A 27,853-nucleotide genomic window follows, 5' to 3' on the forward strand; every position below is an offset into this window, starting at 1 on the left:
CCACAAGTGTCATTAGAACAAGTCAGAGAAGACTAAATATGTCCTCTCTAGCTTTCTAACCTATTAAATAATTAATTAGGAGATCTGATGCTCAGATTGAAATATCATCTGATTCAGTTTTCTGGCAGCATCCAAATTTAAAGGGACAGTCTAGTCAAAATTAAACTTTCATTATTCAGATAGGACATGTAATTTTAATCAACTTTTCAATACTTTTATAATCAAATTTGCTTTTTTTCTCTTAGTATTCTTAGTTGAAACTAAACCTAGGCAGACTCATATGCTAATTTCTAAACTCTTGAGGGCTGCCTCTTATCACAGGCTTTTTAAACTCCTTTTCAACACAAAGAGATTAAAAGTACACATGGGCCATATAGATAACACTGTGTACAGGCACAGGAAGTTATTTAGGATTTAGCCCAACACAATGCTAACTGCAAGACAAGAGATCATAAACAGTCACAGTCATGTGATCAGGGGGCTGGAAGAAGGTTCTTAGATACAAGGTAATCACAGAGGTAAAAAGTATATTAATATAACTGTGTTGGTTATGCAAAACTGGGGAATGGGTAATAAAGGGATTATCTATCTTTTAAAACAATAACAATTCAATGGTAGACTGTCCCTTTAAATAACCCTTTACAGCAAATCATTTATGCAGGTGTCCACTAGGCAAAATATAGTCTATGGGGATATTAAACAGTTAATACATGCTAGATAAAGGGCTAGATTACAAGTGCAGCTGTATTATTTTTTCTTCATGTTCACGAAAACTGCGCTAGAGTTAAACTTTTTGCTCTAGTCGGGTTTTGTTCTTTTTTCAGGTTAAAATAAAAAACCGTTGGGTTGCATTCGTATTACAGGTTAAAATAAAAAAACGGATTTTTTGCCAGCGGTAACCTGAACAGCGCAAAATCCTAACAAGTTTTCACGCGTGCGTGCATGTATTTCCCATAGAAATCTATATAGAAAAAAAACTAACACCTGAGATCGCCCAAACACAATCACATTTTCGCATTCCTCATAGAAGTGAATGGATAAAAAATATGGTGAAACAAATAACTAACACCGTTCACGCAAACAACATAGCATATTCGCATTAGCAAATCAGAAATATTTACAGGAAATACATAGTTAAAATCTTTATTAAATATGAATATTGCATATATATATATATATATATATATATATATATATAGAGAGAGAGAGAGAGAGAGAGAGAGAGAGAGAGAGAGAGAGAGAGAGAGAATTAGAAAAGAAGCACTCACTGATTTTTCTTCAAAATATGATTTTATTGCAGTTTGTGACGTTTCGGGACAGCAACAGTCCCTTCCTCTGACAAGTTCATACTAATCAAAATCAGCCTTTAAATAGGCTCCCAAACACACTCCCCTCAAGATCAGCCAATCACGACTGATTGATTAAACACAACTCTGTGATAGCCAATAGAAATTAATGATACATATTGTGCAAGTGAATATGGTGATATAATTAGTCAAAATAAAGTCGTTAAAAACAAATAAACAAACCCAGATGGAGTCCCATTGTTGGTCGCCATGTCCCCTAAAGGATCTAAGTCGAGAATTGCTGATAACATTGAAAAGCATAGCTGAAATTTGATCAAGAGTTTATATCCAATCAGCGTCTGACTTGTATCAGACCCTGATACGTCATCACTTCAACGCTGAAGACCAGCCTCCTGTCACTGAGGACGCGAGCCCCATCCCAAGCTGGAATCAAATCAAATTATAAAACCTCAAACAGCACTTACTAATATAGAGAAGCGTCAACATATACAACGCTTCTCCGTTCTATCACAATGCCGTCATCAGACCGCACTCGATCACAGCTATATGTCAATATCTGAAAGCCGTAAAACGAACAAACCAATAGTGTTAACTACATATCCTCTAAGAATCAAACTCTATCAGTCAGTTGATATATCACTAACATATCAGATCACTCGTTAATAAAGGAAACCAGAAACGTAAACAAAAAGGTAAACACAGGAAGCATCCAATCCCAGACTGTCACGTCATTATAGGCGTGTATGCAGAAGCATGTGTTACTCACCTCTATTGGCTCAAATAAACAGACATTGTATTAATTCATGACACCTATACCACATAAATATTTGAAATTTATTATATCGCTGACATTACGTGAATCTAAGAATCTGTGTATACCCTCATAACTGTCCATAGTGATCAGATCGCCTCATGATCCCTATCAATATCGGCATAGTGAGGTGTAAACAAAAGAAAGAAAGGAAAAAACTTCCAATAGACAGCAGCCTTGTCAAAAGTGGGCGTGTATTTAAAGGCATATAAACAAACTCGTGTCGCTGCCTTATATTATAGCTCTACATTGTTTGCAAAAGCATAAGAATAAAAATAAATATAAGAATGAAAATCAAATAAGTGGCCAGATAAAGATCCTGTGTGCAATTAGAAGGCGCCAATATCCAATCGGACCCAAATTCGAGTAAATACTTCAACCTAGAGATCCCCAAAAGTGCCTAACATTTTTAAATACCTAACATATTAAAAATTTATGTGAAAAAAACATATATGGACAATCTAAAGGCAGGATCCGTAGTACTGTTTATGCTTCAAGTGACAAAATGCGACCAAAAATTACAGTATGGGACATGACTAACCAGCAAAAGGAACCATCATAAATTGGGTAGTGTAAAAAAAGGAAACAAAAATACATTAAAAACAAATACATTAAAAACAATGATTGGCACATAGGAAGCTGACAAGAATACAATATTAACTAAATTATCTAAGGCCTAGATTTGGAGTTTGGCGTTAGCCGTGAAAACCAGCGTTAGAGGCTCCTAACGCTGGTTTTGGCCGCCCGCTGGTATTTGGAGTCAGTGATTAAAGGGTCTAACGCTCACTTTTCAGCCGCGACTTTTCCATACCGCAGATCCCCTTACGTCAATTGCGTATCCTATCTTTTCAATGGGATCTTCCTAACGCCGGTATTTAGAGTCGTTTCTGAAGTGAGCGTTAGAGCTCTAACGACAAAACTCCAGCCGCAGGAAAATAGCAGTAGTTAAGAGCTTTCTGGGCTAACGCCGGTTCATAAAGCTCTTAACTACTGTGCTCTAAAGTACACTAACACCCATAAACTACCTATGTACCCCTAAACCGAGGCCCCCCCACATCGCCGCCACTCGATTAAAATTTTTTAACCCCTAATCTGCCGACCGCCACCTACGTTATACTTATGTACCCCTAATCTGCTGCCCCTAACCCCGCCGACCCCTGTATTACATTTATTAACCCCTAACCTGCCCCCCACAACGTCGCCGCCAGCTACTTAAAATAATTAACCCCTAATCTTTCGACCGCAAAGCGCCGCCACCTACGTTATCCCTATGTACCCCTAATCTGCTGCCCCTAACACCGCCGACCCCTATATTATATTTATTAACCCCTAATCTGCCCCCCTCAACGTCGCCGACACCTGCCTACACTTATTAACCCCTAATCTGCCGAGCGGACCTGAGCGCTACTATAATAAAGTTATTAACCCCTAACCCGCCTCACTAACCCTATAATAAATAGTATTAACCCCTAATCTGCCCTCCCTAACATCGCCGACACCTAACTTCAATTATTAACCCCTAATCTGACGACCGGAGCTCATCGCTACTATAATAAATGGATTAACCCCTAAAGCTAAGTCTAACACTAACACCCCCCTAAGTTAAATATAATTTAAATCTAACGAAATAAATTAACTCTTATTAAATAAATTATTCCTATTTAAAGCTAAATACTTACCTGTAAAATACATCCTAATATAGCTACAATATAAATTATAATTATATTAGAGCTATTTTAGGATTTATATTTAGTTTACAGGCAACTTGGTAATTATTTTAACCAGGTACAATAGCTATTTAATAGTTACCTAGTTAAAATAATAACAAATTTACCTGTAAAATAAATCCTAACCTAAGATATAATTAAACCTAACACTACCCTATCAATAAATTAATTAAATAAACTACCTACAATTACCTACAATTGACCTAACACTACACTATCAAATTAATTAAACACAATTCCTACAAATAAATACAATTAAATAAACTAGCTAAAATACAAAAAATAAAAAAGAACTAAGTTACAAAAAATAAAAAAATATTTACAAACATAAGAAAAATATTACAACAATTTTAAACTAATTACACCTACTCTAAGCCCCCTAATAAAATAACAAAGCCCCCCAAAATAAAAAATTCCCTACCCTATTCTAAATTAAAAAAGGTAAAAGCTCTTTTACCTTACCAGCCCTGAACAGGGCCCTTTGCGGGGCATGCCCCAAGAATTTCAGCTCTTTTGCCTGTAAAAAAAAACATACAATACCCCCCCCCCCAACATTACAACCCACCACCCACATACCCCTAATCTAACCCAAACCCCCCTTAAATAAACCTAACACTAAGCCCCTGAAGATCTTCCTACCTTGTCTTCACCATCCAGGTTCACCGATCCGTCCTGAAGAGCTCCTCCGATGTCCTGATCCAAGCCCAAGCGGGGGGCTGAAGAGGTCCATGATCCGGTCAAAGTCTTCATCCAAGCGGGGCAGAAGAGGATCTTCCATCCGATTGAAGTCTTCATCCAGGCGGCATCTTCTATGGTCTTCTATCCGGAGCGAAGCGGCAGGATCCTGAAGACCTCCAGCGCGGAACATCCATCCGGCCCGACGACTGAACGACGAATGACTGTTCCTTTAAGGGACGTCATCCAAGATGGCGTCCCTCGAATTCCGATTGGCTGATAGGATTCTATCAGCCAATCGGAATTAAGGTAGGAATTTTCTGATTGGCTGATGGAATCAGAAAATCAGAATCAAGTTCAATCTGATTGGCTGATCCAATCAGCCTATCAGATTGAGCTCGCATTCTATTGGCTGATCGGAACAGCCAATAGAATGCAAGCTCAATCTGATTGGCTGATTGGATCAGCCAATCGGATTGAACTTGATTCTGATTGGCTGATCATGGACTCTCATTCAATGTCAATACTGATGAAGAACTGTAGTGATCATAAAAGACTGATCACAAAAAACATTGCCATCCGGTGTGTGTATTGAGGCCTCTGGGATGTAGAGTCCCTAGTTCATAAATCCATCTTGATTCTTTGCGTAATAGCAAATTGCTTCTGTCACCTCCTCTTCTAGGAACTGGCACATGGTCGATGAGTCTGAACCTCAAGTCATTAACTGAATGTCCCGCCTCAAGGAAGTGCCTCGCCACTGGTTGGTCCGCTTTGTTGTTTTGTATTGCCAATCGAATACTTGATCTATGATTGGCCATCCTAGTTTTGGCATCATCCGTTGTCTTGCCAACATAGAATTTACCGCATGGGCAATTCAAGAGTTACACTACAAATTTTGTAGTGCAGGTAAGGAAATATCTGATGTCATACATTTTGTTACTCTCTGGATGATGAAACTGAGGGCCCGTCAGCATCCCAATGCAGGTCACACAGCTGATACAGCGATAGCATCCTTTCCTTTTTGTTCTCAACCATGTTTGTAAGCCGCCTTCGGGGTTGATGTCAGCCTTTACTAGATAATCCCTGAGATTTCTGCCACGTCTGTAGCCGATTCTAGGTGGTTTCCAATCTTTGAATGGTAAGGTATAGTCCGCTTCTATTAATTTCCATTCGTCTTTAACCATCCGGGTTAATGGTACTATTTCAGGGGAGTATGTGGTCACGAAAGTGAGTTGGTTAGTAGCATTCAAAGGTGCAGTAGTTGGTATAGCGACTGATTGCAATGCCTGTGTTTTCATGTCCCGTAACGCTCTTGGTTTGTATCCCCTTTGGACAAACCATTGTGACATCTCTTGTAGCTGTTCTTCACATGTGGCTTCATCTGTATTATTCCTGATTACACGTTGATACGGAGCCTTGGGGATGTTACGAATGAGGCTTGGTTGATGACAACTTTTCGCATGTAATAATGAGTTACGATCAGTTTCTTTACGAAATAGAGTCGTTCCCAATTTACCTTCTGCTTTGAACACTCTAACATCTAAATAATCCACACTGTTAGTACTTGCTGTATGTGTGAATTTGATAGGGCTTTCTAGTGAGTTCAGTTGGTTAATCTATTCCAATAGATTGTTTTCACCCTCACTCCATATTAGGAACAGGTCATCGATGTAGCGACAATAATACCTGATACGGTTATCATCAAAGACCTTCATCAACAGTGACTCATGTTGTGCCATAAACAAGTTGGCCAGAGATGGGGCCACATTCGACCCCATCGCAGTCCCTGAGATTTGTTGGAAAAATGTAGTGTCAAATAGAAAGTAATTTTCAGTTAGACAAAAAGTGAGTAGGCCAATGAGTACTTCTTCGGAAGGACCAATATACACTGCTTTTCTCAAAGCCTGGGTAACTGCCATGATGCCTTCCTGGTGAGGGATTACCATGTATAGGCTGGACACGTCTAAAGTGACCAATAGGTCATGGTCGGTGATGTCATTCAACTTGGTGATCTTGGTAATAAAATCATTGGAGTCCTGTATGTAAAATGGCATTGATTTGACCAAAGGTTGTAGGTAAAAATCTGTAAATTGCGCTAGAGGTTGAAGTAGAGACCCTCTAGCCGAGACAATTGCTCTCCCAGGTGGTGTTGTTGCATTTTTATGAACCTTCGGTAAAGTGTAGAGTAGAGGAACAAGTGGATGTTCTCTACATAGGAAATTATAATCCTGTTGTGAGATTAATTCTTTATCTTTATATTCATTGAGAATTGCATCAATTTTCTTCTTTAGTCTGGAGGTGGGGTCTCTATCCAAAGGAAGATAAGTTTTGGCATCTGTCAATTGTCCAAGAATATCTGATTTATAATATGATGCATCCATTATCACCATGGCACCACCCTTATCCGCAGGGCGGATCACAATTGTATTATCCTCACTTAATGATCTGAGGGCCATTCTCTCATCCTTTGTCAGATTGTTCCTAAGTTTCATACGTGGTCTGTCCTTTATGTTCTTTGAAAGAAAGCCTGTGTATGTGTTAATGGTCGAATTGTTTGAAGATGGATTTGTAATTCTACAAATTCACTGTATAGCACTCTGAGAGCTGTGGAACGTTGGTGAGAGTGCACATACACCTATTTCTTCTGTATATATATATATATATATATATATATATATATATGTATATATATATATATATATATATATATATATATATATATATATATATATATATATATATATATATATATATATATATATATATATGTTTTTACATCTTTTCATCTACTTAATTACATCTTTAGCAATGTATGTGTATGTATCTCTTGGTTAAAGTACTTTGGTGGGGGGGGTTTTCTAACACCCGAGATCTCATATCTTTGAACCCTTGTAACTATTTTGAGCAAATATTTTTTTAAATCATTTTTATTTGACAGTGTTAATATGAGCGTAACTGTTCTTTGTCATGTATTTTTTAAGTGCTTTGTGCAACATTTTTGTTTTAGAAACACAGTTAACCACAGCTCTGAGATAGCAGTAAGGATTGAAGCATCAATGGTGATTGCGCTATTATATTCACGATTTTGCTCCACTTGTAATATCAGCACAATTATAAAGGCTTGTGAAGAGACTATATCGTTTGTGCAAAAACATTTGTGCCTCACTTGTAATCCAGTCTATAGTGAGGTATTCAAAAATAATCTGAGAATGATACACAAGTGTGTTTCATTTTAAATTATATTAGTTTATTATTAGTGTAAATATTTTGTTTCTATAAAGTATTTTATAAAGTAATGGGTGTTGACAATTTGAAATCGTATCTATCTCTTCTGTTGAGCATGATTAAAATAGACTATAAAAGAGAGTGTCTTTTAAATTAATGGCAATGGCATGAAGTACAAGTTGAAATTGGTGCTAGTGAAAACCTACAAATTTCTATTCGGTGGAAGAGATTGATTAGAATAATTTATGCAATAAACATTCAGTAGCAAAAGCTGCTACTAGTAAAAGCTAGCACTGTTTACTTTGAATGAGGCTTATGGAGTATGTATTGGTACGCTATATGTAAGTGTAAGGAGAGCTTGTGCCTGCTCAGAAAGCAAGCAATGGTGCATATTTTAATAGTTGTGCACTTTTCACTGTAATGTTCCTTTAAAGGGACAGTCTACTCCAGAATTTTTATTGTTTAAAAAATAGATAATCCCTTTATTACCTATTTCCCAGTTTTGCATAACCAACATGGTTATATTAAAGGGACATTCTAGGCCAAAATAAACTTTCATGATTCAGATAGAGCATGTAATTTTAAACAATTTTCCAATTAACTTTTATCACCAATTTTGCTTTGTTCTCTTGGTATTCTTAGTTGAAAGCTTCACCTAGGAGGTTCATATGCTAATTTCTTAGACCTTGAAGCCCACCTCTTTCAGATTGCATTTTAACAGTTTTTCACCACTAGAGGGTGTTAGTTCACATATTTCATATAGATAACAATGTGCTCGTGCACGTGAAGTAATCTGGGAGCAGGCACTGATTGGCTAGACTGGACAACTGGAAAAATATACAGAGGGCGACTCCTAGTGCAAATCAGTTGATACAGTTGTAAACCCCAAATGATCCCTTTAGAGAGATACTCACATATTATGGAGCACACTATAGTGCTAATGAGGCAAGCTGGGTATATTATGGTGGCCCAGCGCACATAACACTCTGGCAAGCAGTGGATCAATGTAGCAAATAAAAGATAGGAGACTCCAGAAGTATATCAAAAATAAGTTTTGAGTTTGAGTTTGATTGGCTAGACTGCAAGTCTGTCAAAAGAACTGAAAAAAGGGTCAGTTTGCAGAGGCTTAGATACAAGATAATCACAGAGGTTAAAAGTATATTATTATAACTGTGTTGGTTATGCAAAACTGGGAAATGGGTAATAAAGGGATTATCTATCTTTTAAAACAATAAAAATTCTGGTGTAGACTGTCCCTTTAATATCATTTTAGCTCTGTGATTAACTTGTATCTAAGCCTCTGCAGACTGCCCCCTTATCTCAGTTCTTTTGACAGATTTGCATTTTAGCCATTCAGTGCTGATACATGAATTACTCCACGGGAGTGAGCCAGTGGCGTATTTAGGTTTTGTGCTGCCCTAGGCACTCAAGATTCTGCTGCCCCCCCCCCCCCCCAGCACACACAGGTTTTAAGCCTTTTTTTGCCTTAATATTTCTTGGTCAAGGTGTATTTTCTTTTATTATTCAGGACAATTCCAAAGTAAATGTACAGGGAGAGAAACAAGGGAGGGCGATAAGGAAGGGAGGAAAGCAGAGAAGGAAGGAAGGGAGGGAGAGAAAGGAGGGAGAGAAGGAAGGTAGGGAGATAAGGGAGGGAGGGAAGCAGAAAAAGAAGGGAGGGACAGAAGGGAGGGAGAGAAGGAAGAAAAGGGAGGGAGAGAAGGGAGGGAAGGGAGGGAGAGAAGGGAGGGAGAGAAGGGAGAGAAGGGAGGGAAGGGAGGGAAGGGAGGGAAGAGAGAGAAAGAAGGGAGGGAAGAGAGGGAAGGGAGGGAAGGGAGGGAGAGAAGGGAGGGAGGGAAGGGAGAGAAGGGAGGGAGAGAAGGGAGGGAGGGAAGGGAGAGAAGGATGGGAGAGGAAGGATGGAGGGAGGTAGAGAAGGAAGGGAGGGAGAGGAAGGGAGGGGAGGGGAGGGAAAGGGAGGGGAGGGGAAGGGGGAGGGAAGGGAAGGAAAGGGAGGGGAAGGGAGGGGAGGGGAAGGAGGGAGAGATAAATAAAACAACCAGTGCAGGGACACAGCATATTTTTTTATTACTAATTAAGAGGTACAACAAAAAAGAAAGAAAAAGTGTCTGCAGCTTTAGTTAAATGCAATGTCCCTGTATTTTATTTTTTTTTAAATGGAGGAAGACTATATAACATATCTGTGGTTTGTCAGTATACTGCACAGTCAATTTCTAGCTGTAAATCAGTACATATGGACTTTCTGCCTTAAAAGGGATTATTGTACTAAAAAGAGGATTGCAGCATACCACAGACAGATATTTGTGTAAGTAATAGCAGGTCCTGTATGGCTATATATTTAAATATACCCCACAAACCACAGCTTATTAGGAGAGTAACTTATCAATTTCAAGGTGCAGGCCAGGGTCCCATCTTGCTGCAGTACTGCTTAACGTTCCCTTCCCCCTCAGCATTCTCTGGTAACTGGACTGGTACTACTGACACTGTAGTTTATGCACAACACAACATCACCATGCTATGAATTGGCACAGCGTGAGAAATGTAGCCGGTCTCACAGATCAGTCAGTGTAATAATGTAATCAAACTGAAAGCCGCAGCGCCATAAGAAAGAAATGAGTGGCTCATGGTCCCGCCTCCAGCCAAGGGAAGAACAAGAAATTATATAAAGTTAAAATGAAGCATTTATTCAAGACTTTCAAGTAAATAAACGCTTCATTTTAAATTTATATAGTTTCTTCTTCCCATTGCTGGAGGCGGACCGTGAGCCACTCATTTCTTTCTTATGGCGCTGAGGCTTCCAGTTTGATTACATTATTACACTGACTGATCTGTGAGACTGGCTACATTTCTCACGCTGTGCCAATTCATAGCATGGTGATGTTGTGCATAAAGTAAATTAACCGACTTGCTGCAGCCACTAATTTGTTTCTTGAGAGACTGAGGAGTCACTGAGACACATCACCATGCTATAAATTGGCACAGCGTGAGAAATATAGCCGACTGAGTAGACAATAAAAATCATTGGTGTCAGGGAGACACTTACCTATATGCGCACCGTCTCAGTCTCTTCAGTTTTTTCAATGTGCGCAGCACAAGCGTGCATGGGATAATCAAACAAACCTTCACCCTCCCAAATCTGCCGCCCCTCCCAAACTGCCGCTGTAGGCACGGGCCTTGTTGGCCTAGGCCATGATACGCCCCTGCACTACACTAAACAGTTTATTTGCACCTGTGCAAGTCAAAGTAGTCCCATACATCTTGTTAAAACAATACTAATTTTGAATCTTGTGTGCATACTTTTAAAGCTTCCTTTACATTTCTGTAAGTATGTTTTTTAAGTGACCATGGGGCCCATTTATCAAGCTCCGTAAAGACTGCTGCTCCATAACCCTGTCCGCCTGCTCTGAGCAGGCAGACAGGAATCGCTGGAATTCAACCCGATCGAGTACGATCGGGTTGATTGACACCCACTGCTGGCGGCTGATTGGCCGCAAGTCTGCAGGGGGCGGCGTTGCACCAGCAGTTCTTGTGAGCTGCTGGTCCAATGTTGAATACGGAGAGCGTATTGCTCTCCGCATTCAGCGAGGTCTTGCGGACCTGATCCGCACTGTCGGATCAGGTCCGCAAGACCTTTGATAATTCGGCCTCAATATGTCTGAATTGTATGAAACCCAACATTTTTATTTTGTGATTCAGACAGAGCATACAATTAAAAAAAAAGTTTCCAATTCCCTTCTATGATCAAAGTAGCTTCATTCCCATGATATTCTGTGTTGAAAAGATACCTAGGTAGGTGTCTAGAGCACTACATGACAGGAAATAGAGCTGCCATCTAGTGCTCTTACAAATGGATACCATTCTTGCAAAACTGTTGCCATATAGTGCTCCAAATATGGGCAAGCTCCTAAGCTTATGTCCCTGCTTTTCAACCAAGGAAACAAACAAATATATGATTACAGAAGTAAATTAGAAAGTTGTTTTAAACTGAATTCTCTATGAAAGAAAGATTTTGGGTTTCATATCCCTTTAAAGTGAAAAAAACTTATAATATTGGGCCACATGTTAAAGGGACATGAAACACAAATTTTTTCTTTCATGATTTAGAAAGAGCATACAATTATAAACAACTATTTAATTTACTTCTATTATCTATTTTGCTTCATTCTCTTGATATTCTTTGCTTAAAAGCATATCTAGATATGCTTAGAAGCTGCTGATTGGTAGCTGCACATAGATGCCTCCTGTGATTGGTTCACCGTGTGCATTGCTATTTCTTCATTAAAGCATATCTAAAGAATGAAGCAAATTAGGTAATAGAAGTAAATTGGAATGTTGTTTAAAATTGTATTCTCTACCTTAATCATGAAAGAAAATGTTTGGGTATAGTGTCCCTTTAAATATCCCTTGTTTAAAGGGGAATCATGTTTACAGAGCACAGAGATTATTTGACACCTCAGTACTGACATACCAGGCACCAGCTTTAAAGGTCAGTCTGTTTTAAAGCCACACATAGCCAGTGGGAAAACAATACAATGTAGCACTATATAAATGGACTTTAGGGGGAAGTGGTTGCAATGTTTGTGTCTGTCTATGTGAGATTAAAGGGCGTAGGCAAACATAACAATTCTAGAATTGCAAACAGCCACTTCTGCCTCTCACAAAGCTATCAACATGCTTTTCATGTTTTGGTGCACATGACAGCCTTATGATGGAACTGAAGGTTACATTGCTTATTCTTTTGAGAAAGTTACATCATTAGATTTGAATCTATCAGTAAGTGTATGGAATACCTATTGATTTGTGAGTAATGAGGAATAGAAAGAAAAGCTGTACAAGGGATGTCTGGTTGTGTATCATAATGTCTTTATATTGTAAAATATACTGTCTGATCTTCCTTATCAGCATTTTATTTGTTTTCATAAGAGCAATATATTAGTGATACAAGTAAAAGTCAGTATATATAGAAAACAACCGTTATCATCAGCATCTTTAATTCACTAAAAAAAAATATACATTTTCTTGTAAATAATTGTAGACTAGAACCAAAGGCAGGATTTTTTTTTAATTAGATAGTATAATAATTAACTATATTGTAATAATAAAAGAAAATAAATACAGATTGTGCCAAACTGAGTTTATGTAAGTTCCATGTGACAATTTATGGAGTCAATCATTGTACTGAATAGTCAGCTCTCTCAAACCTGCCTTCAACATATGAAAAAATATGAACATTTTTTAAAAAAATCATTACAAGCTTGAGTATTTAAAGGGACGTGAAACACCAAATTTTTCTTTCATTATTTAGATAGAGAATACAATTTTAAACAACTTTCTAATTTACTTATATTATCTAATTTGCTTCATTCTCTTGATATCCTTTGTTGAAGAAGCAGTAATGCACTGTTGGGAGCTAGCTGAACAAATGATACCAGAAGAACAAAACAAATTAAGCAAATTAAAATAACATGCTCTATCTGAATCAAGAAAAAAATGTGTTTCATGTCCCTTTCAAGTGACTTTAGGCTTTTTTTTATAAAGAAACTAATTTAGCTAATCTTTAATTAATATTGCCCAATGTCTATGCACTATAAAGTGAATATTTATTTACATATCTAATTAATAAGGAATGTTTTACCAACCAGTATTAAGTCATCATGATTTCAAAGAAAAACAGTTTAGCCAACATCTTTGATAGTGTACACATAGGGCCCCATTTATAAAGATGCAGGTGCAACTTCGGGGCCTTAGCGTTTCAGGCTTGTGCGCTTAAGACCACAGCTACTTAGCCTCTTTAGGGGGCAGCATTTTGCAATGATAAATGCGAGAAGCGGATGCTGCATGGTTTCTGCAATGCCGGGCGGAGGAGATTCCTGAAAGCGAACCTTTTCCACCCGGCAAATGGTAAATGTAGCCCATATTGGGCCAGAATACAAGTGGCTAATTAATGCTCCTACTTGAGCATTAACTATGCTAGTTCGTCTTTTTGCCCTTGTATTATGAGTTGAAAGTAAAGTTTTCACTCTCACACTAATCCGACGAGCGCAAAAATCAGAAGTTAGAATATCACGTGTTTCTTCACGTATTCCCCCATACAATCAATAGAGAAAAAAACTACTAATTATTATTATTATTATCAGGTATTTGTAGAGTGCCAACAGACTCTGCAGCGCTATTGTGCAAAACCAATCATATATTCTCATGTGTGCTAACCCAACATGAAAATATGAATATATCACATTCCAAAGTGATTCTTTACATAGAAGAATATGTTCTATTTATTCATAAATACATAATTCTACATACCGGTATATCTGATGGTATTTTGGTACAATATATATATACCTACAGATATATATATATATATATATATATATACATATGATTAAATCTATACAAAATGCTTGCATATGAAATTAGCACATCCAGGTAAGTTCCCCACTTGCTTTTCCACAGTAAAACTCCATGTACATTGTTACCAATGCACAAGAGGATTCTGGGTAAGATATGAAAATTAGATATGCAAAATCTCTGATTTTTTGTGTCAAATACTGTTTTAACACAGTGATCCCTTAATAGGGTGATTGCATCAATACAGAAACCACTGCTAGACAGCCTGTTTCTTTCTTTTTAGAACTCATCAGTAGCAGATAGATTTCTGGTTGCTGCTTCGGTAAAGCTCATTTCAGGGTTAAATAAAAATTCATTTAAATTATGGTGGAGATAAAAATCTGAGATTAAGGAGGATTTTAATCTCAGATTTTTATCTCCACCATAATTTAAACTTGTAATATGCACATTAAACGGCATGTGCAGTGAAATATAGGTATGCGCTTATCTACTTTAGTTATGTGGTCCACATTAGAGTTATTGAATGTATGGCAACATGTATGTAATGTTTATTTAGTCCACCTATGTTCATACATCCCACCATGTGCAGGAAAAGTATATGAACTAATGTATGATGTTGTATATGGTAGAATTAGCATATTCTAGACCTCTTTAAATATAAATAAACCACATTATAAAATTGTTTTAAGATATACAATTAGAACAAGAACAAGTGTTAAGGAGCTAAAATGTATAATAATTTAATTATAGAAGTAAACTGGAAGCATTTTAAACACTCTATGCTCTGTCTGAATCACAAAATCCAAATGTTACGGCTCATTCCCTTTAAGGTATTAAGAAAAGAAAAAAAAAGAAATACAAGTGATTCAGGTAAAAATAAAAAATGTATTTTATTACTACATATTGAAAAGAATTTGATGAAAAATAAATATGCTCTACTAATTTCATGAGTTAATAAATAAGGGTTTTAAATTTGTATGAAAAAAACTTATGAAATAGATTATTCCCATCTATGATTAAAAGCCAAAGTAAATATTTTTTTACGTAAAAATGGTTTCTTTAATGGAAGCAACATTTACATTAATGTGTTAATGGTTTAAGAAATACAGTAAACGTTAGTGGAGCATCTACGATATGTAGAGAATCCAGAGGCATATACAATATTTTCTAAACATTTTATGCAATTGGAAAATAATGAGTTGATTGTAGGCAATTGTCTGTCTTCCCTGTCTTGTTTTACTTTACATGCCCCTTTCATAATGCTTCAGAATTTGTTGGCGCTTTAGAGAGTCAATCATCTCATGTAAAAGTGGTTTACAGCTAACAGTGACTGAGAACAGGGTTCTGTATCCTTTTTGACTTATGTAAATGTTTAGTATTTATTATACTTCAGAATTGTATACATAGGGCTAGATTACAAGTGGAGCGCTAATTTATTTCTCCTTTGAAGTCTATGGGGAGCATAAGCGTGGTCACGGTATACAAGGTCCTAAAGTTAGAGTGTGCAAAAGTTTTAATTTCAACTTGTAATCCTCGCGTTAATATGCATGTGCAAAAAGATTACTTCTGGGGGTGTTAACGCCACTTGTAATAGTGCGCCAATCTAGCCCTATATCATTAATATATTCCTTCAGTAGACAATAACTTGGGTGCTGAAGCTTAAATCAAAATACTAAGAATGCACTATAGCCCATAATAGCAATACAAAGAGAGAGAAAAAAATATTAGCTAAATTATTACCTTGTGCTTCTCTAATTCTTTTACCCACAGATGATTTTCGCAGTAGACTTCTGCCAGAATTGAATAAAGTTGTTAATTCATCAAGAGGGCTTGTTAGGTGGCTACTGGATGAGTTGGTTGAAAACGATGATGTGGAACCTAAATGTGGTTTGCTATATAATGTCCTTGCAATTTTTACAGGTGAAGAATAAGGCAACTTAGTCAATAAACTGCATGGCTCCTCATTTAAAACTTGATTTGGTCGTGGAACTGTTTTTGATGCATCCACAACAGTTGTTTTCTTTCCTGTATTAACTAGAAAAGCATAAGGAGCATCTGTAGGAAATTTAAAGTGCGTTGAAGAGTGATAGGAAGCTGAAGATGGGGGAAGAGGAGGTGTAGCTGGGGGAGACACTTTGCTTGATACACTAAATACAGACAAAGCAGGGGATGAAGGTCTTTCCCTTTCTCCTTTTTGGTATTTGGAATACTGGGGTGAGGTGACATTGAAATTCTCTGGTTGCATAGTGTAGTTTATACTTGTTTCAAGTACAGGGAGTTTTACCACTTCAAGTGGAGTTAAAGGGGACTCATCTGAAGCAGGAGAGCATGTAACTGTTACTGGAGTGGGTGGAAAGACCAAAAGTGGAGGACGATGTAAGAGGAGATTTGGAAAAGGAGCTGGAATGTCACAAGCTTGTTTGCTTTTCACTTCTGATTTATTGCTAGCATCCAACTTCTCAACTCTAAATAAATTCATGTTCTGCTCAAATGACTGAGAAATCCCTGTCATTACAGCATTACGATTAATTTGGTCAGGAAGAAAATATTTCATCTCTTCATAAACCGCTTCCCCTTGCTCTGGGCTCTCATCCATTGATCTATGGCTCTTTTTAGCATTGCCAACCATTTCAATATAAACTGGTTCATCATCCTCTTGAGACATATACAATGTTAAAATTCCATGGTGTGGTCCATCTGCTGAAGCCGCCCTTTTTATTATTCCAATATCATAATGGATTTTTTTGTTTGTCTGTAATTCTCCTAAATTTTGAGCAGATATCTCCTCATAAGAACCGCTTAGCTTAGTGTTAGGGCTCCTCTTTGGCTTAGGTGGTGGATTTTTTTTCATTGTGCTGTAATCATCACTGTGAGGTCTTGGTCGTGTAAAACCTGAAAAAAATGCATGGTATATGGTAATATGGTAATGAATAAGTTGTTTAAATTTAAATGAAAACTAACACACTTATAAAGAGCTTGCTTCCATTGAGTTGTTAAAAATGGAGCCGTAAGTTGCCGAAGTGGCCGACAGCTAAAAGTAATTTATGGCTCCATTTTAGTACCAGGTTTCCATTGAAATATTTTGTGCATTGCGTGCATTTGCTGTGTTAACGCTTCTATCTGACGTCGGATTTCTTTAAAATCAATTAGTTGCTAAGGTAACCCGACCTTACGCTATAGAATTTACTTTTATTGTCCGTGCTCCTTACCTATGATCACCTCTCAAGAAAAATAAAGATACTCTTATAATACATATTTTTAACAATAATCAAATACTATTTTTTAATATAATTATATTTACCACTTCATAAATATAAGTAATATGTATTTCTGTCCTAGGCATAGGTCTAGTTTGAATTCTGTAGATATGTTCTTGAATATATCATTATCTTTAAATATATACTGATATTTCTATTAGAAAATAAGTTCAAATATTCCTATACATGAGACAACAATAAATATTACTTATAACAATTTATTTCTACATTAAAACACTTGCATTATTTGCAACTTTTATAATTTCAATAGAAAATAAGTCTCAAAAAGCACAATTTTCCTCTTTTACACCTAGCTGAGCTGGGTGTAATATTTCTCAATGTATCGACAGCCTCCGTCAGTGTATTAATGGCTTTCGCTTTCATTGGAAACCTGGTATAATTTATTAACGTCTTCTATTACTTTCTATGGGACGCAAAGATTTTTTCGGCTGCCAATATTGAGGTATAACGCAACATTGGAAACAGTAGATAAACAATATTGCTTCCAACAGCATATTTAACGGTTTGCAAGTGCACGCAAACCTAATTACGGCTCATTGGAAGCAAGCTCATAGTTGTGTAGTTCCTAGTTATGTTTAAGAGCTGATAGTTCTGTTGGGGGGATGGACAAACCTCTGTAAGACTGACAATGAAATGTTGGTTTAATCAGGACATGGATTTGCATTTCAAAATGTAATATATTTCCAAATGCCTTCCTTTAGATTAAACACATTAAAAAAGATTACAGTGTCTCTTTAACTATTTGCATTTATGTTACGATTTATGCATTATTGTTTCCATTTTTTTTTTTTGGAAAATGAAAATGAGCATGTGTAATTATCATCATGTTCTATACAATAATACGAGATGTTCAGATGGGTATATATATATTTACAGAAAAAAACAGGGTATCAAAATGCGCTGTGTATCAATGCATGAAATTAAACTGCAAATAGTCTCTCCTGATATATTTTTCAAGGCAGTTGAAACTGATGGATCCACTATCACCAGTGGATATGGGGGAATCTTTGTCAGTAGTTTAGGCAGGAACAATGCTCATAGAAAGGGAGAGCTGAAAAAGCAACCAATAGTGTAATTTGTACACACAAAGGTGATGTGGTTTGAAATGCAAACAACTTGCTCACCTTGTAAGACCTCAAACGTGTGAGGTATGTTATGTTCACGGAGGGGATAAGTATCCCTATCTGTGTTAAAGATGCATCTTTATTTTCTGCTCCCCCCTCTTGTAGTATGGTATAGAAGTGGTGATGAGATTGTGGCTCACAATCAGGGTATTTCAAATGGTTTACATCTTGTCATATGAAAACAAATGACTCTCCAGTCACAATGCTGATATAAAAGATGATTTATTGTTGAATAAATCTATGCAGTAAGGTGTAAAGATCCAGGCTTTCATATATGCATAGTTAAATATCTCACAATGGAGATTTTAAACATTTGCTGATTTAGTAACAGTTGAATAATGCTCAGTTCGAATAAACAGTGAAAATTCAATAAACCTGGCTTAGGTGAGGCATTTTTGTGAAAAACAGTAGGGTCCTGTTGGAGATACACACAAACAGTCCTGCTGAGTCTTTTAAACTCTGTTTGCGTGTGGTCCAGCTGAACCGGAAGTGACATCACTAAGTGGGCGGTCCCTTACTAGTTTCACTGGTTTCATGAACACTCAGTTCACTTCATCAGAAACGCCTCACCTAATCCTGGTTTGTTGAACTTTTACTGGCTAATCAAACTGAGCATTATTCAACTGTTACTAAATCAGCAACGTTTACAATCTCCATTATGAGATATTTAACTCTGAGACATTTGTTTTATCTTGAACTATGCATAGGTGAAAGCCTGGATCTTTACACCTTACTGCATAGATTTAGTCAACAATAAATCCTCTTTTATATCAGCATTGTGACTGGAGAATCATTTGTTTTCCCATGACAAGATGAAAACCATCTGAAATACTGATTGGGAGCCACAATCTCATAACCACTTCTATACCATACTACAAGAGGTGGAAGCAGAAAATAAAGACGCATCTTTAACACAGATAGGGATGAATATCCCCTCTGTGATCATCACATACCTCACATGTTTGAGGAGTTACAAGGTGAGCAAATTTTTTTAATTTCAAAACACATCGCCTTTGTGTGTACAAATTACACTATTGGTTCCTTTTTATTTTTCTTCTCTCCCTGTCTATGAGCGCTGTTCCTGCCTAAACTACTGACACACACACACACAAGCCTAGCGCAGTGCTTCATAACCATCCTATACCATACATCAAACAGTGTGAGAGTCCAGTCCTAATCAAATGTTATCTTCACAATTTTTAATTATTTACTATTATTATTTTATTTATTAATATGCTACAATAACTAATCAACATTCAACCAAATAGCATTGTAAAATAATTGCTTTTTGTGTGTGACTAACCTTCATTATCAATGTCCTTAGAAGCTGATATGAGACAGGCACTAACAGCTTCATATGAAGCACTTAATCTTGTGGTAGGGTTTCTTTTTGGTTTAGGAGGAGGCTGTTTTCGAGGTGATTGAAGGTTACAGCTATCGTCCACACTTAATACAGAGTGCAAAGAAAGAGATCTGATCGATGAAGCCTCCACCGAATGAGTTATGCCTCCAGTGTTCATGGGAATTGGGACAGATCCGGAATAAATTAGATTAGGTAAATGACAACCAGCAAGATTGTTTTCAGATATCTTCCCATCCATCTCTTCAGTTCTGAAAAAAACAGAAAAATTACTTAATGTTATTATTTATTTTTTTCAAGCAAATTAATAACGTGAAGTTTTAAATTAGGCATTGTTGAAAACTAACCTTCAAACCTTACTCTTGTTTTTACCTCCTATAAGGGTGATAACCCCTATTAAAGTATTTTTAACAAGCTCTATTTTCACATTAATTTAAAAGGAAAATGATATGTTTATTAAAAAATAGATGTGTAGTAATAATATTCAATGCAATATTGTTGTTAAGTATGTCATTGGGAAATCATATTTCTAATTTTGAATTTATCAGATTTTTTTTTCTTGCATTCAAGGCAGCTTTAGTGTATGTAAGTCAATTTAACCTCACAGCAATCTACAAAACAGATTATCTATTTAATGTTATTACAAGTCATATGCCATTTAAATATTATAAAAAATACTGATACCCGACACTAGATGTTTTCACAGTCGGAAAACATATTTGCGCTTCCGTGAACCCATAATCTCCGCTTAGGTTCCCTCCCCCGTGTTTGCTAATGAGTGTGAGATTACAGGTGGGAAGTGCAAATATTGCTCCTTCGCGATTGCATCCTCACCATCAAAAGCGTGCTCGATTGCGGTTCATGTTTTCCCCCAATAGACTTCAATGAAGCCTCGTTTTCATGCCAACAGTCTAACAGCTACATATATATTTATATGTTTATATATATATATATATATATATATATATATATATGTATACATTCATATACATAGTGTATATATTTAAAGATACACATATTAATAAATGTGCCCTAATGGACCCCTATGTAAAAGCACTTTCAAACGGTTTGTTTTCAAACACCTGACACATTTGATGTGTTTTGTGAAACGTTTTAGGTTTGAGCTTTGGATAACACCAGATTTTCAAAAGCGGTGTTAACCAAAGTGCATATCGCCATTGTGACCGCACAGTCAAATTTACTTCCAACTTGTAATTTTAGTAGAATTACGGGTGTGCCCATAAAAGCGCACTTTTGCCCCAACACGAGTGCATGGAAGCGTACACTCCATCTGTTATCTAGCCCTAAAAAGTTACATTTGTTTTAGAACAGGATATTGAAATTCCACAATCAATAAATGTTTATCAAAAGTTTAAAGGGACAATGAACCCAATTTTTTTCTTTTGTGATGCAGATAGAGCATGCAATTTTAAGCAACTTTCTAATTTACTCCTATTATCATTTTTTCTCCGTTCTCTTGCTATCTTTATTTGAAAAAGAAAGCATCTAAGCTATTTTTTGGTTTAGTACCCTGGACAGCATTTGTTTATTGGTCGGTTAAATTAATCCACCAATCAGCAAGAACAACCCAGGTTGTTCACAAAAAATGGACTGGCATCTAAACTTACATTCTTGCTTTTCAAATAAAGATACCAAGAGAATGAAGAAAAATTGATAATAGGAGTAAATTAGAAAGTTTCTTGAAATTGCATGCTCTATATGAATCACGAAAGAAAAAAATTGGGTTGAGTGACCCTTTAACTGTTTTACGAATATTTAAGGATAAATAAATCTCCAGGTTAGATAATTTACATATAAAGCTTGTTTTGTGAGCACTTTCTACTGTGGCCTCAAATTAACCAAAAAAAAATCATCATCAAGGAATCAGTGATTTGATGAAATCTATAGACAAAGAAATCCTATATAGTAATAGGTTGGATTCATGTACGTTTGTAAATCATTCAATTCAATCAAAATGCAATAACTAAATACATCTTAATATGTTTTAATATTTATTAAACTAAAAACCATCAAAATAACTTCTTAAAGAGCACCCACAGGCTTTTGTAAGACTTTAAAAACAGGAGAATGCCTTTTAAGAAAATGGCAATTTCATGTAAAACATGGACAATGCATCACAGAGGTTATGACAAACATTAGACACAATGGGCCAGATTACAAGTAGAGTGTTAATTAATGCTCCCGCTCGAGCGATATTTGTGCTAGAAGTAAACTTTTTGCACGTCGGGTTGCGTTGGTATTACGAGTTGAAAGTAAAAAGTAATCACTCTTGCGCTAACCAAACGCATGCAAAAAGCCGGTTACAATATCACGCGATAATCTATTCCCGCATAGAAGTCAATGGAGAAAAAAATACATCTCATGTGCGCTAACCCGACATGAAAATATAAATATTTCACATTCCAATGTTCTTCACATAACAGAATATGTTCTATTTAGTCATAAATACATAATTCTATATATATCTGATGGTATTTTGGTACAATATACTGTATCTATACCTATATATATATATATATACATATAAAAATATACAGAATATATGTATGTATATATATATATATATATATATATATATACTATATATATATATATATATATATATATATATATATATATATATTAGGGATGGGCGAATGTGTTTATATTCAAATTCGAATGTTGGAACAAATGTTATTTGTAGAAATTTGGAAATTCGATTTACATTATAGAATGTTGATAAGAACGAATATTCTTAAAAATTCGATTTTCGAAAGTTATTTACAGTTTTCGAATGTCACATTCGAATTCGAATGTCACTTTCGAATTCGAAAATTACATTTATAAAACACAATTCTAGACTAGAAACACTATTTTGAATTCAAATGTCACATTCAAATCGAATATCACATTCGAAATTGAATATTACATTTATAAAACACAGTATTAGACTAGAAATACTGTCACATTCGAATCGAATATCACATTTGAATTTGAATATTACATTTAAAAAACACAGTATTACAATAGAAATACTATTTCGAATTTGAATGTGACATTCAAATTCAAATATTACATTTCAAAATTGAATGAATAGATAGCTAAACATTCTATTATTCGAACAAATATTTTCGAATTTTATTGAAAAATTCGAAAACGAAAATTCGAAAATAAAATGTTAGAATGTTATATAAACATTCGAAATTCAATTCGAACGAACGAATGTATCAAAATTCATTTTAAATTTCGAATTTTTAGAAACATTTGTCCATCCCTAATACATATATATATATATATATATATATATATATATATATGATTATATATAGGTACAGATATATACAGATATATAGGAATATCTATTTAAAAATACAGAAAACATATTCTGCTATGTGCAGAACATTGGAATGTGAAATATTTACAGTAAATACACAGTATAACACTTTATTAAATATGAATTATGCATTAATATACTTTTACATGTTTTCCTCAACTTAACTGCAAAGGGCTTCAATGCACTTATATATATATATATATATATATATATATATATATATATATATATATATATATATATATATATATATATATATATATACTACTAACTAACTACACTAACTTTGCTCCACAGCTTCCTTTCTCTATAGTGGGCTCTCAAATGTGAAAGCAAGCCCTTTTAATGCCATCAGACCCTACATAACTGCTCTTGAAAGTTGTGAGCACAAGGCAGTCTGAGAATTAGACATCACGCTGTCATTGGGTGCCCGGGACTGAACGGAGGCAGCATAAATAATAAATAATCATTTGCTTTTATTTACTGTATTTAAATATTAATATCAAGTAAATACAGTGTTTATAGTATAGTATGGGTTATAGAACTAGTTAGGCCTATTTTTAATACTAACTCTCAAGCAACCAGAAACTACCGGAATCTACCAATCCCCATGGGTGCCGGTTAACTGGGAGTTTACTGTATATATATATTTCACATCCCAATGTTTTGCACATAGACCAATATGTTCTATTTTTCAGAAATACATATTTCTACATATATATGATGTTTTTTTTTTTTTGGTAAAATATATATCTAGATGATTATATATAGCCATAGATATATACATACATAAATAGAAATATCTATTTTAAAATACATAGAACATATTCTGCTATGTGCAGAACAATAGTATGTGAAATATTAGTAAATGAGAAAATACATAGTATAACACATGATCCTTGATATGTGAAGATAATTTGTCACACTTCAGATATCCTGTTAACCTCTTAAGGACATATGACGGAATTTTTCCGTCATAAAACAATTGAGCAAACTGAAAGCTGTGTCCTTAAAGGGTTAAGTGTTAATCTACACATAATTACTATACTGTCTATATTATTATTGAGTTGATGCTCTGACTGGATCAGTTCCAGACAGAACAGTTAGTGACCCCTAACAGTGGGTCAGATAATGTATTGATACATAATCACTATTAGGTTCTACTACTGCAAGCATATCGTTTTAATCAAACCCACTTCTATTGCTTTTTTCTAATAAAGCTTGTTTTATTTATAATTTTTGTGACCCATACTATACATATACTAGGGATGAAATGAGTGCTTATATAATATCCTTTTTAAACTGAATCAGTTAATGTTTTTATGAGTGCAACTGTACTTTGTAATGTATTTTTAATGTGTTTTGTGACATTTTTTTGTTTCACAAAACAGTTAACCACAGCTCTCAGGATGCGCTAACCCGACCAGTATTAACTTGAATTGCGCTGAATCGATCGCGTTCACGTTTCAAACATTTGTGATCCACTTGTAATCTGGCCTTATATCATACCATACAAATATGGCACATTTTATGGCAAGCATATGTAGGATATATTTTTCTTTTGGAGTATTTTTTGGTTTGATTGTTTCTTTGTTATGAGCATTTTGGTAAAGGGTATGAGCATTAATATATTCATATTGCGTTGTTTAAAAATATATCTGAAAGTATCTGCCAACTCAATTTATGTTCTGCAGAATGCATGGTGTAGATAACAGAGAAAAACTACTAACATTGATGCTTCAAAGATATATAAACTATTATTTTATATTATGCTATTCAAAATATATAAACAGCCTGCTTTATTGTTTCAATAAAAAGCACTAATATACTATACTTAATAAATAATTGCACTATGTATTATTCATCATTTTAAAATAATTTTACCGTTTCTTTTATTTGTGCATGGTCCATTACTACTTGTCATATAATTTCATGGCATGTAATAGCAACACAGTATTTAGTTGAGTAAAAAATATATTAATATTAGTACTTATAATAAATATGGAGATCACTTGAAACAACAGTTTAATATCTATTAACAGTCCATTGCAATATTTTGCATCTTTTTTAAATTGGCATTCTTAGCATTTTTATTAAAATTATATTATAACTATATTTTCATACTACTATACTAATATTAATTAGTAATCACATTTTAATAGATCCATTAAACACCAAATGGCTATACATTTATGGTTATATGGGACTGCTTGTAATATTTTCATGGTACCTGTGTTATAAAGATGTGTTTCTTCAAATCATAGCACAACAATAAAACTACAGTTCTTTGGTATATTGTGATTATTGAATAGTATCTTCTATGCACCTTCTATATGATTCCTCGTGGCTAGATGGTGAATCTATCCAATTATAAGGAGGCTCTGTTTCACTGGGCATTTTGTCTCTTTCCCGGGCAATGTCAGAAGCATTCTGGATGGCCAATGAATGATAAGCCTGTTGTCCCATGTTTTCCATAGTCTGCAGAAAATCTTTTACATAGGTTGTCGCAGTTTGCTTATCGTCCTTTTTCTTCTTCAAATGTTGACGAGCTAGAAATCTCCTTACAACTACAACAGAAAAGGTTAGAAAACTAAGAAAAATCGGTGTTATTTTAAAGAAAAGTAGATATTGAGATGAAAGCTACTCTATTTTTTACCAGATAAATGCCAATATATCACGTGGAGCACTATTGATAGCAAAGGATGAGCTATCCATATTTCAGACCTGTTCTGAGAATAGTGCACAATCTGGTTTAACAAGTCAATGGTTAAATAGTTTTACCAGAGTATGATTGCACAACTGACATTTTCCTTATATTTTCATTGGATAGAGTGGGCTGTGTTAACATCGCTCATATTACAAGTGGTGAGTTATGTGTGGGGCACAAATAGGCATGGTGACCTGAAGTAAAGTGTTAGGGCTACAATAAAAGTATAACAAACCACATGTATAATATTTTAAAATAAAGTATTTCTCACTCATTTATTAAGTGCACCTTCAGCTTAGCACTTGGGTTAATGCCAGGACCTTAGTTTTATAGTGCACCTCATAGAAGTCTTTTAGGTGAGGGATTTAGCACTGGCGCACTATCCAACCTCCAGATGTTAGCTTGACCTAGGCTTTCACTAGAGTACTAATATTTTACTTTTCACTTGTAATGTCAAGACAATTAAATAGGATGGATTATTAAGAGGACCACTGTTGTTTGGCTCCGAAGATTGAATAAACCAAATGCTACAGAAAGGGATGTTGTTGTTTTTTTTATGAATGAAGGTTATTATTTAAACTTAAATGTTGTTTTTTTCCCCCCCAGAATGTTATTTAATAAATAAGATTTTAGTAATTACCATTCACACATTATTTAATGTTACAGTATATATATGTCTCATGGTATCAATTAAACAAATACAGAAAAATCAGTTTCACTACAATGCTACTTTAAAATACATTCACACACATATTCTTAAATGCATATCTGATCATTCAAAACCAAATCATCATTTGACTATTAAGTTTAAACAGGAAGTTTACTGCATTTGTTTGCATTGCATCTACAAGCTGGCATCCCCATTTTAAAGTGGCATCTCAATAGTCATACATGCCTAGAAATAACATGTGAACCCTCTAAAGCCTAGAGCTGAACTCTAGTTCTAATTTTAACACCCAACATGTTGGGGTATCTCTAGATATCTAAACACACCACCTGTAAACATGTAAACATTTATTTCTATATGTATACATGCATTCATGGAAATTATATGTTAATACAAGTGTATTATCACATATAGCAGAATATGACATACACAAATTAAAATGTTCTAAAGATTTAATTAAATGTTGTGGTATCTACTGCTATTTACATCATTTCCTTAAATATTCCCTTGGCATCAAACTCTAATATCTAGTATAGCATAGTATTCCCAATTAGATAAGAGATTGCCCATTAAAAATCCTACTCAAATGTTCAGCCATTTGCATACTAGTCATGATTTGGGAGCTCTGTCCATTTGTTCCTTCTTCACCTCTTTATGTTGGGGTCTCACATGATGGAACTTGTGACTAGTGATGTCGCGAACCTAAAATTTTCAGTTCGCGAACGGCGGACTCGAACTTCCGTTATTGTTCGCGAACCCGCGAACCGCCATTGACTTCAATAGGCAGGCGAACTTTAAAACCTACAAGGACTCTTTCTGGCCACAATAGTGATGGAAAAGTTGTTTCAAGGGTACTAACACCTGGACTGTGGCATGCTGGAGGGGGATCCCTGGCAAAACTCCCATGGAAAATTACATAGTTTATGCAGAGTCTGACTTTAACCCATAATGGGCCTAAATCAACTAACATTCCCAAATTGTTTGCAATAACGTGCAAGGACACTAGGAGACTGAATACTGACAGTCAAAACAGTGATGATTGACAATTTTTGCAATACTGTTAAAAGAAATATGATTGCTGTCAATAATTGGCTAGGTGGGCCTGGCACACAGCAGGCTGCAAGGCAGGAGGAAAGTGCAATTCAATGGCACGAGCAAACTGAGGATTCAGAACAAATATTACCAAAAATTTTAATTTTTAATTATTAAGAATACTGTAACAACAAATATGATTGGTGTAAATATTTTGAAAGTAGGCCTGGCACACAG

The 27,853-nt window shown here is 35.4% G+C and overlaps 1 protein-coding gene across 1 annotated transcript in view; it reads right to left on the bottom strand.

The window, feature by feature from the left end:
- The window catches only part of MYO16 (myosin XVI), a 944,954-nt gene that overhangs the window by 120,134 nt on the left and 796,967 nt on the right, over positions 1-27,853 (bottom strand). Inside the window, exons 29-31 of the mRNA XM_053707787.1 lie at positions 25,537-25,777; positions 19,820-20,127; positions 15,855-17,006 (exon numbers count right to left, since the gene is read on the bottom strand). Coding sequence (XP_053563762.1) covers positions 15,855-17,006; positions 19,820-20,127; positions 25,537-25,777 — 1,701 coding nt within the window. The remainder of the gene's footprint in view (positions 1-15,854; positions 17,007-19,819; positions 20,128-25,536; positions 25,778-27,853) is intronic.

This window comes from Bombina bombina, chromosome 3, assembly GCF_027579735.1.
Source record: "Bombina bombina isolate aBomBom1 chromosome 3, aBomBom1.pri, whole genome shotgun sequence".
Classification (NCBI taxonomy): Eukaryota; Metazoa; Chordata; class Amphibia; order Anura; family Bombinatoridae; genus Bombina; species Bombina bombina.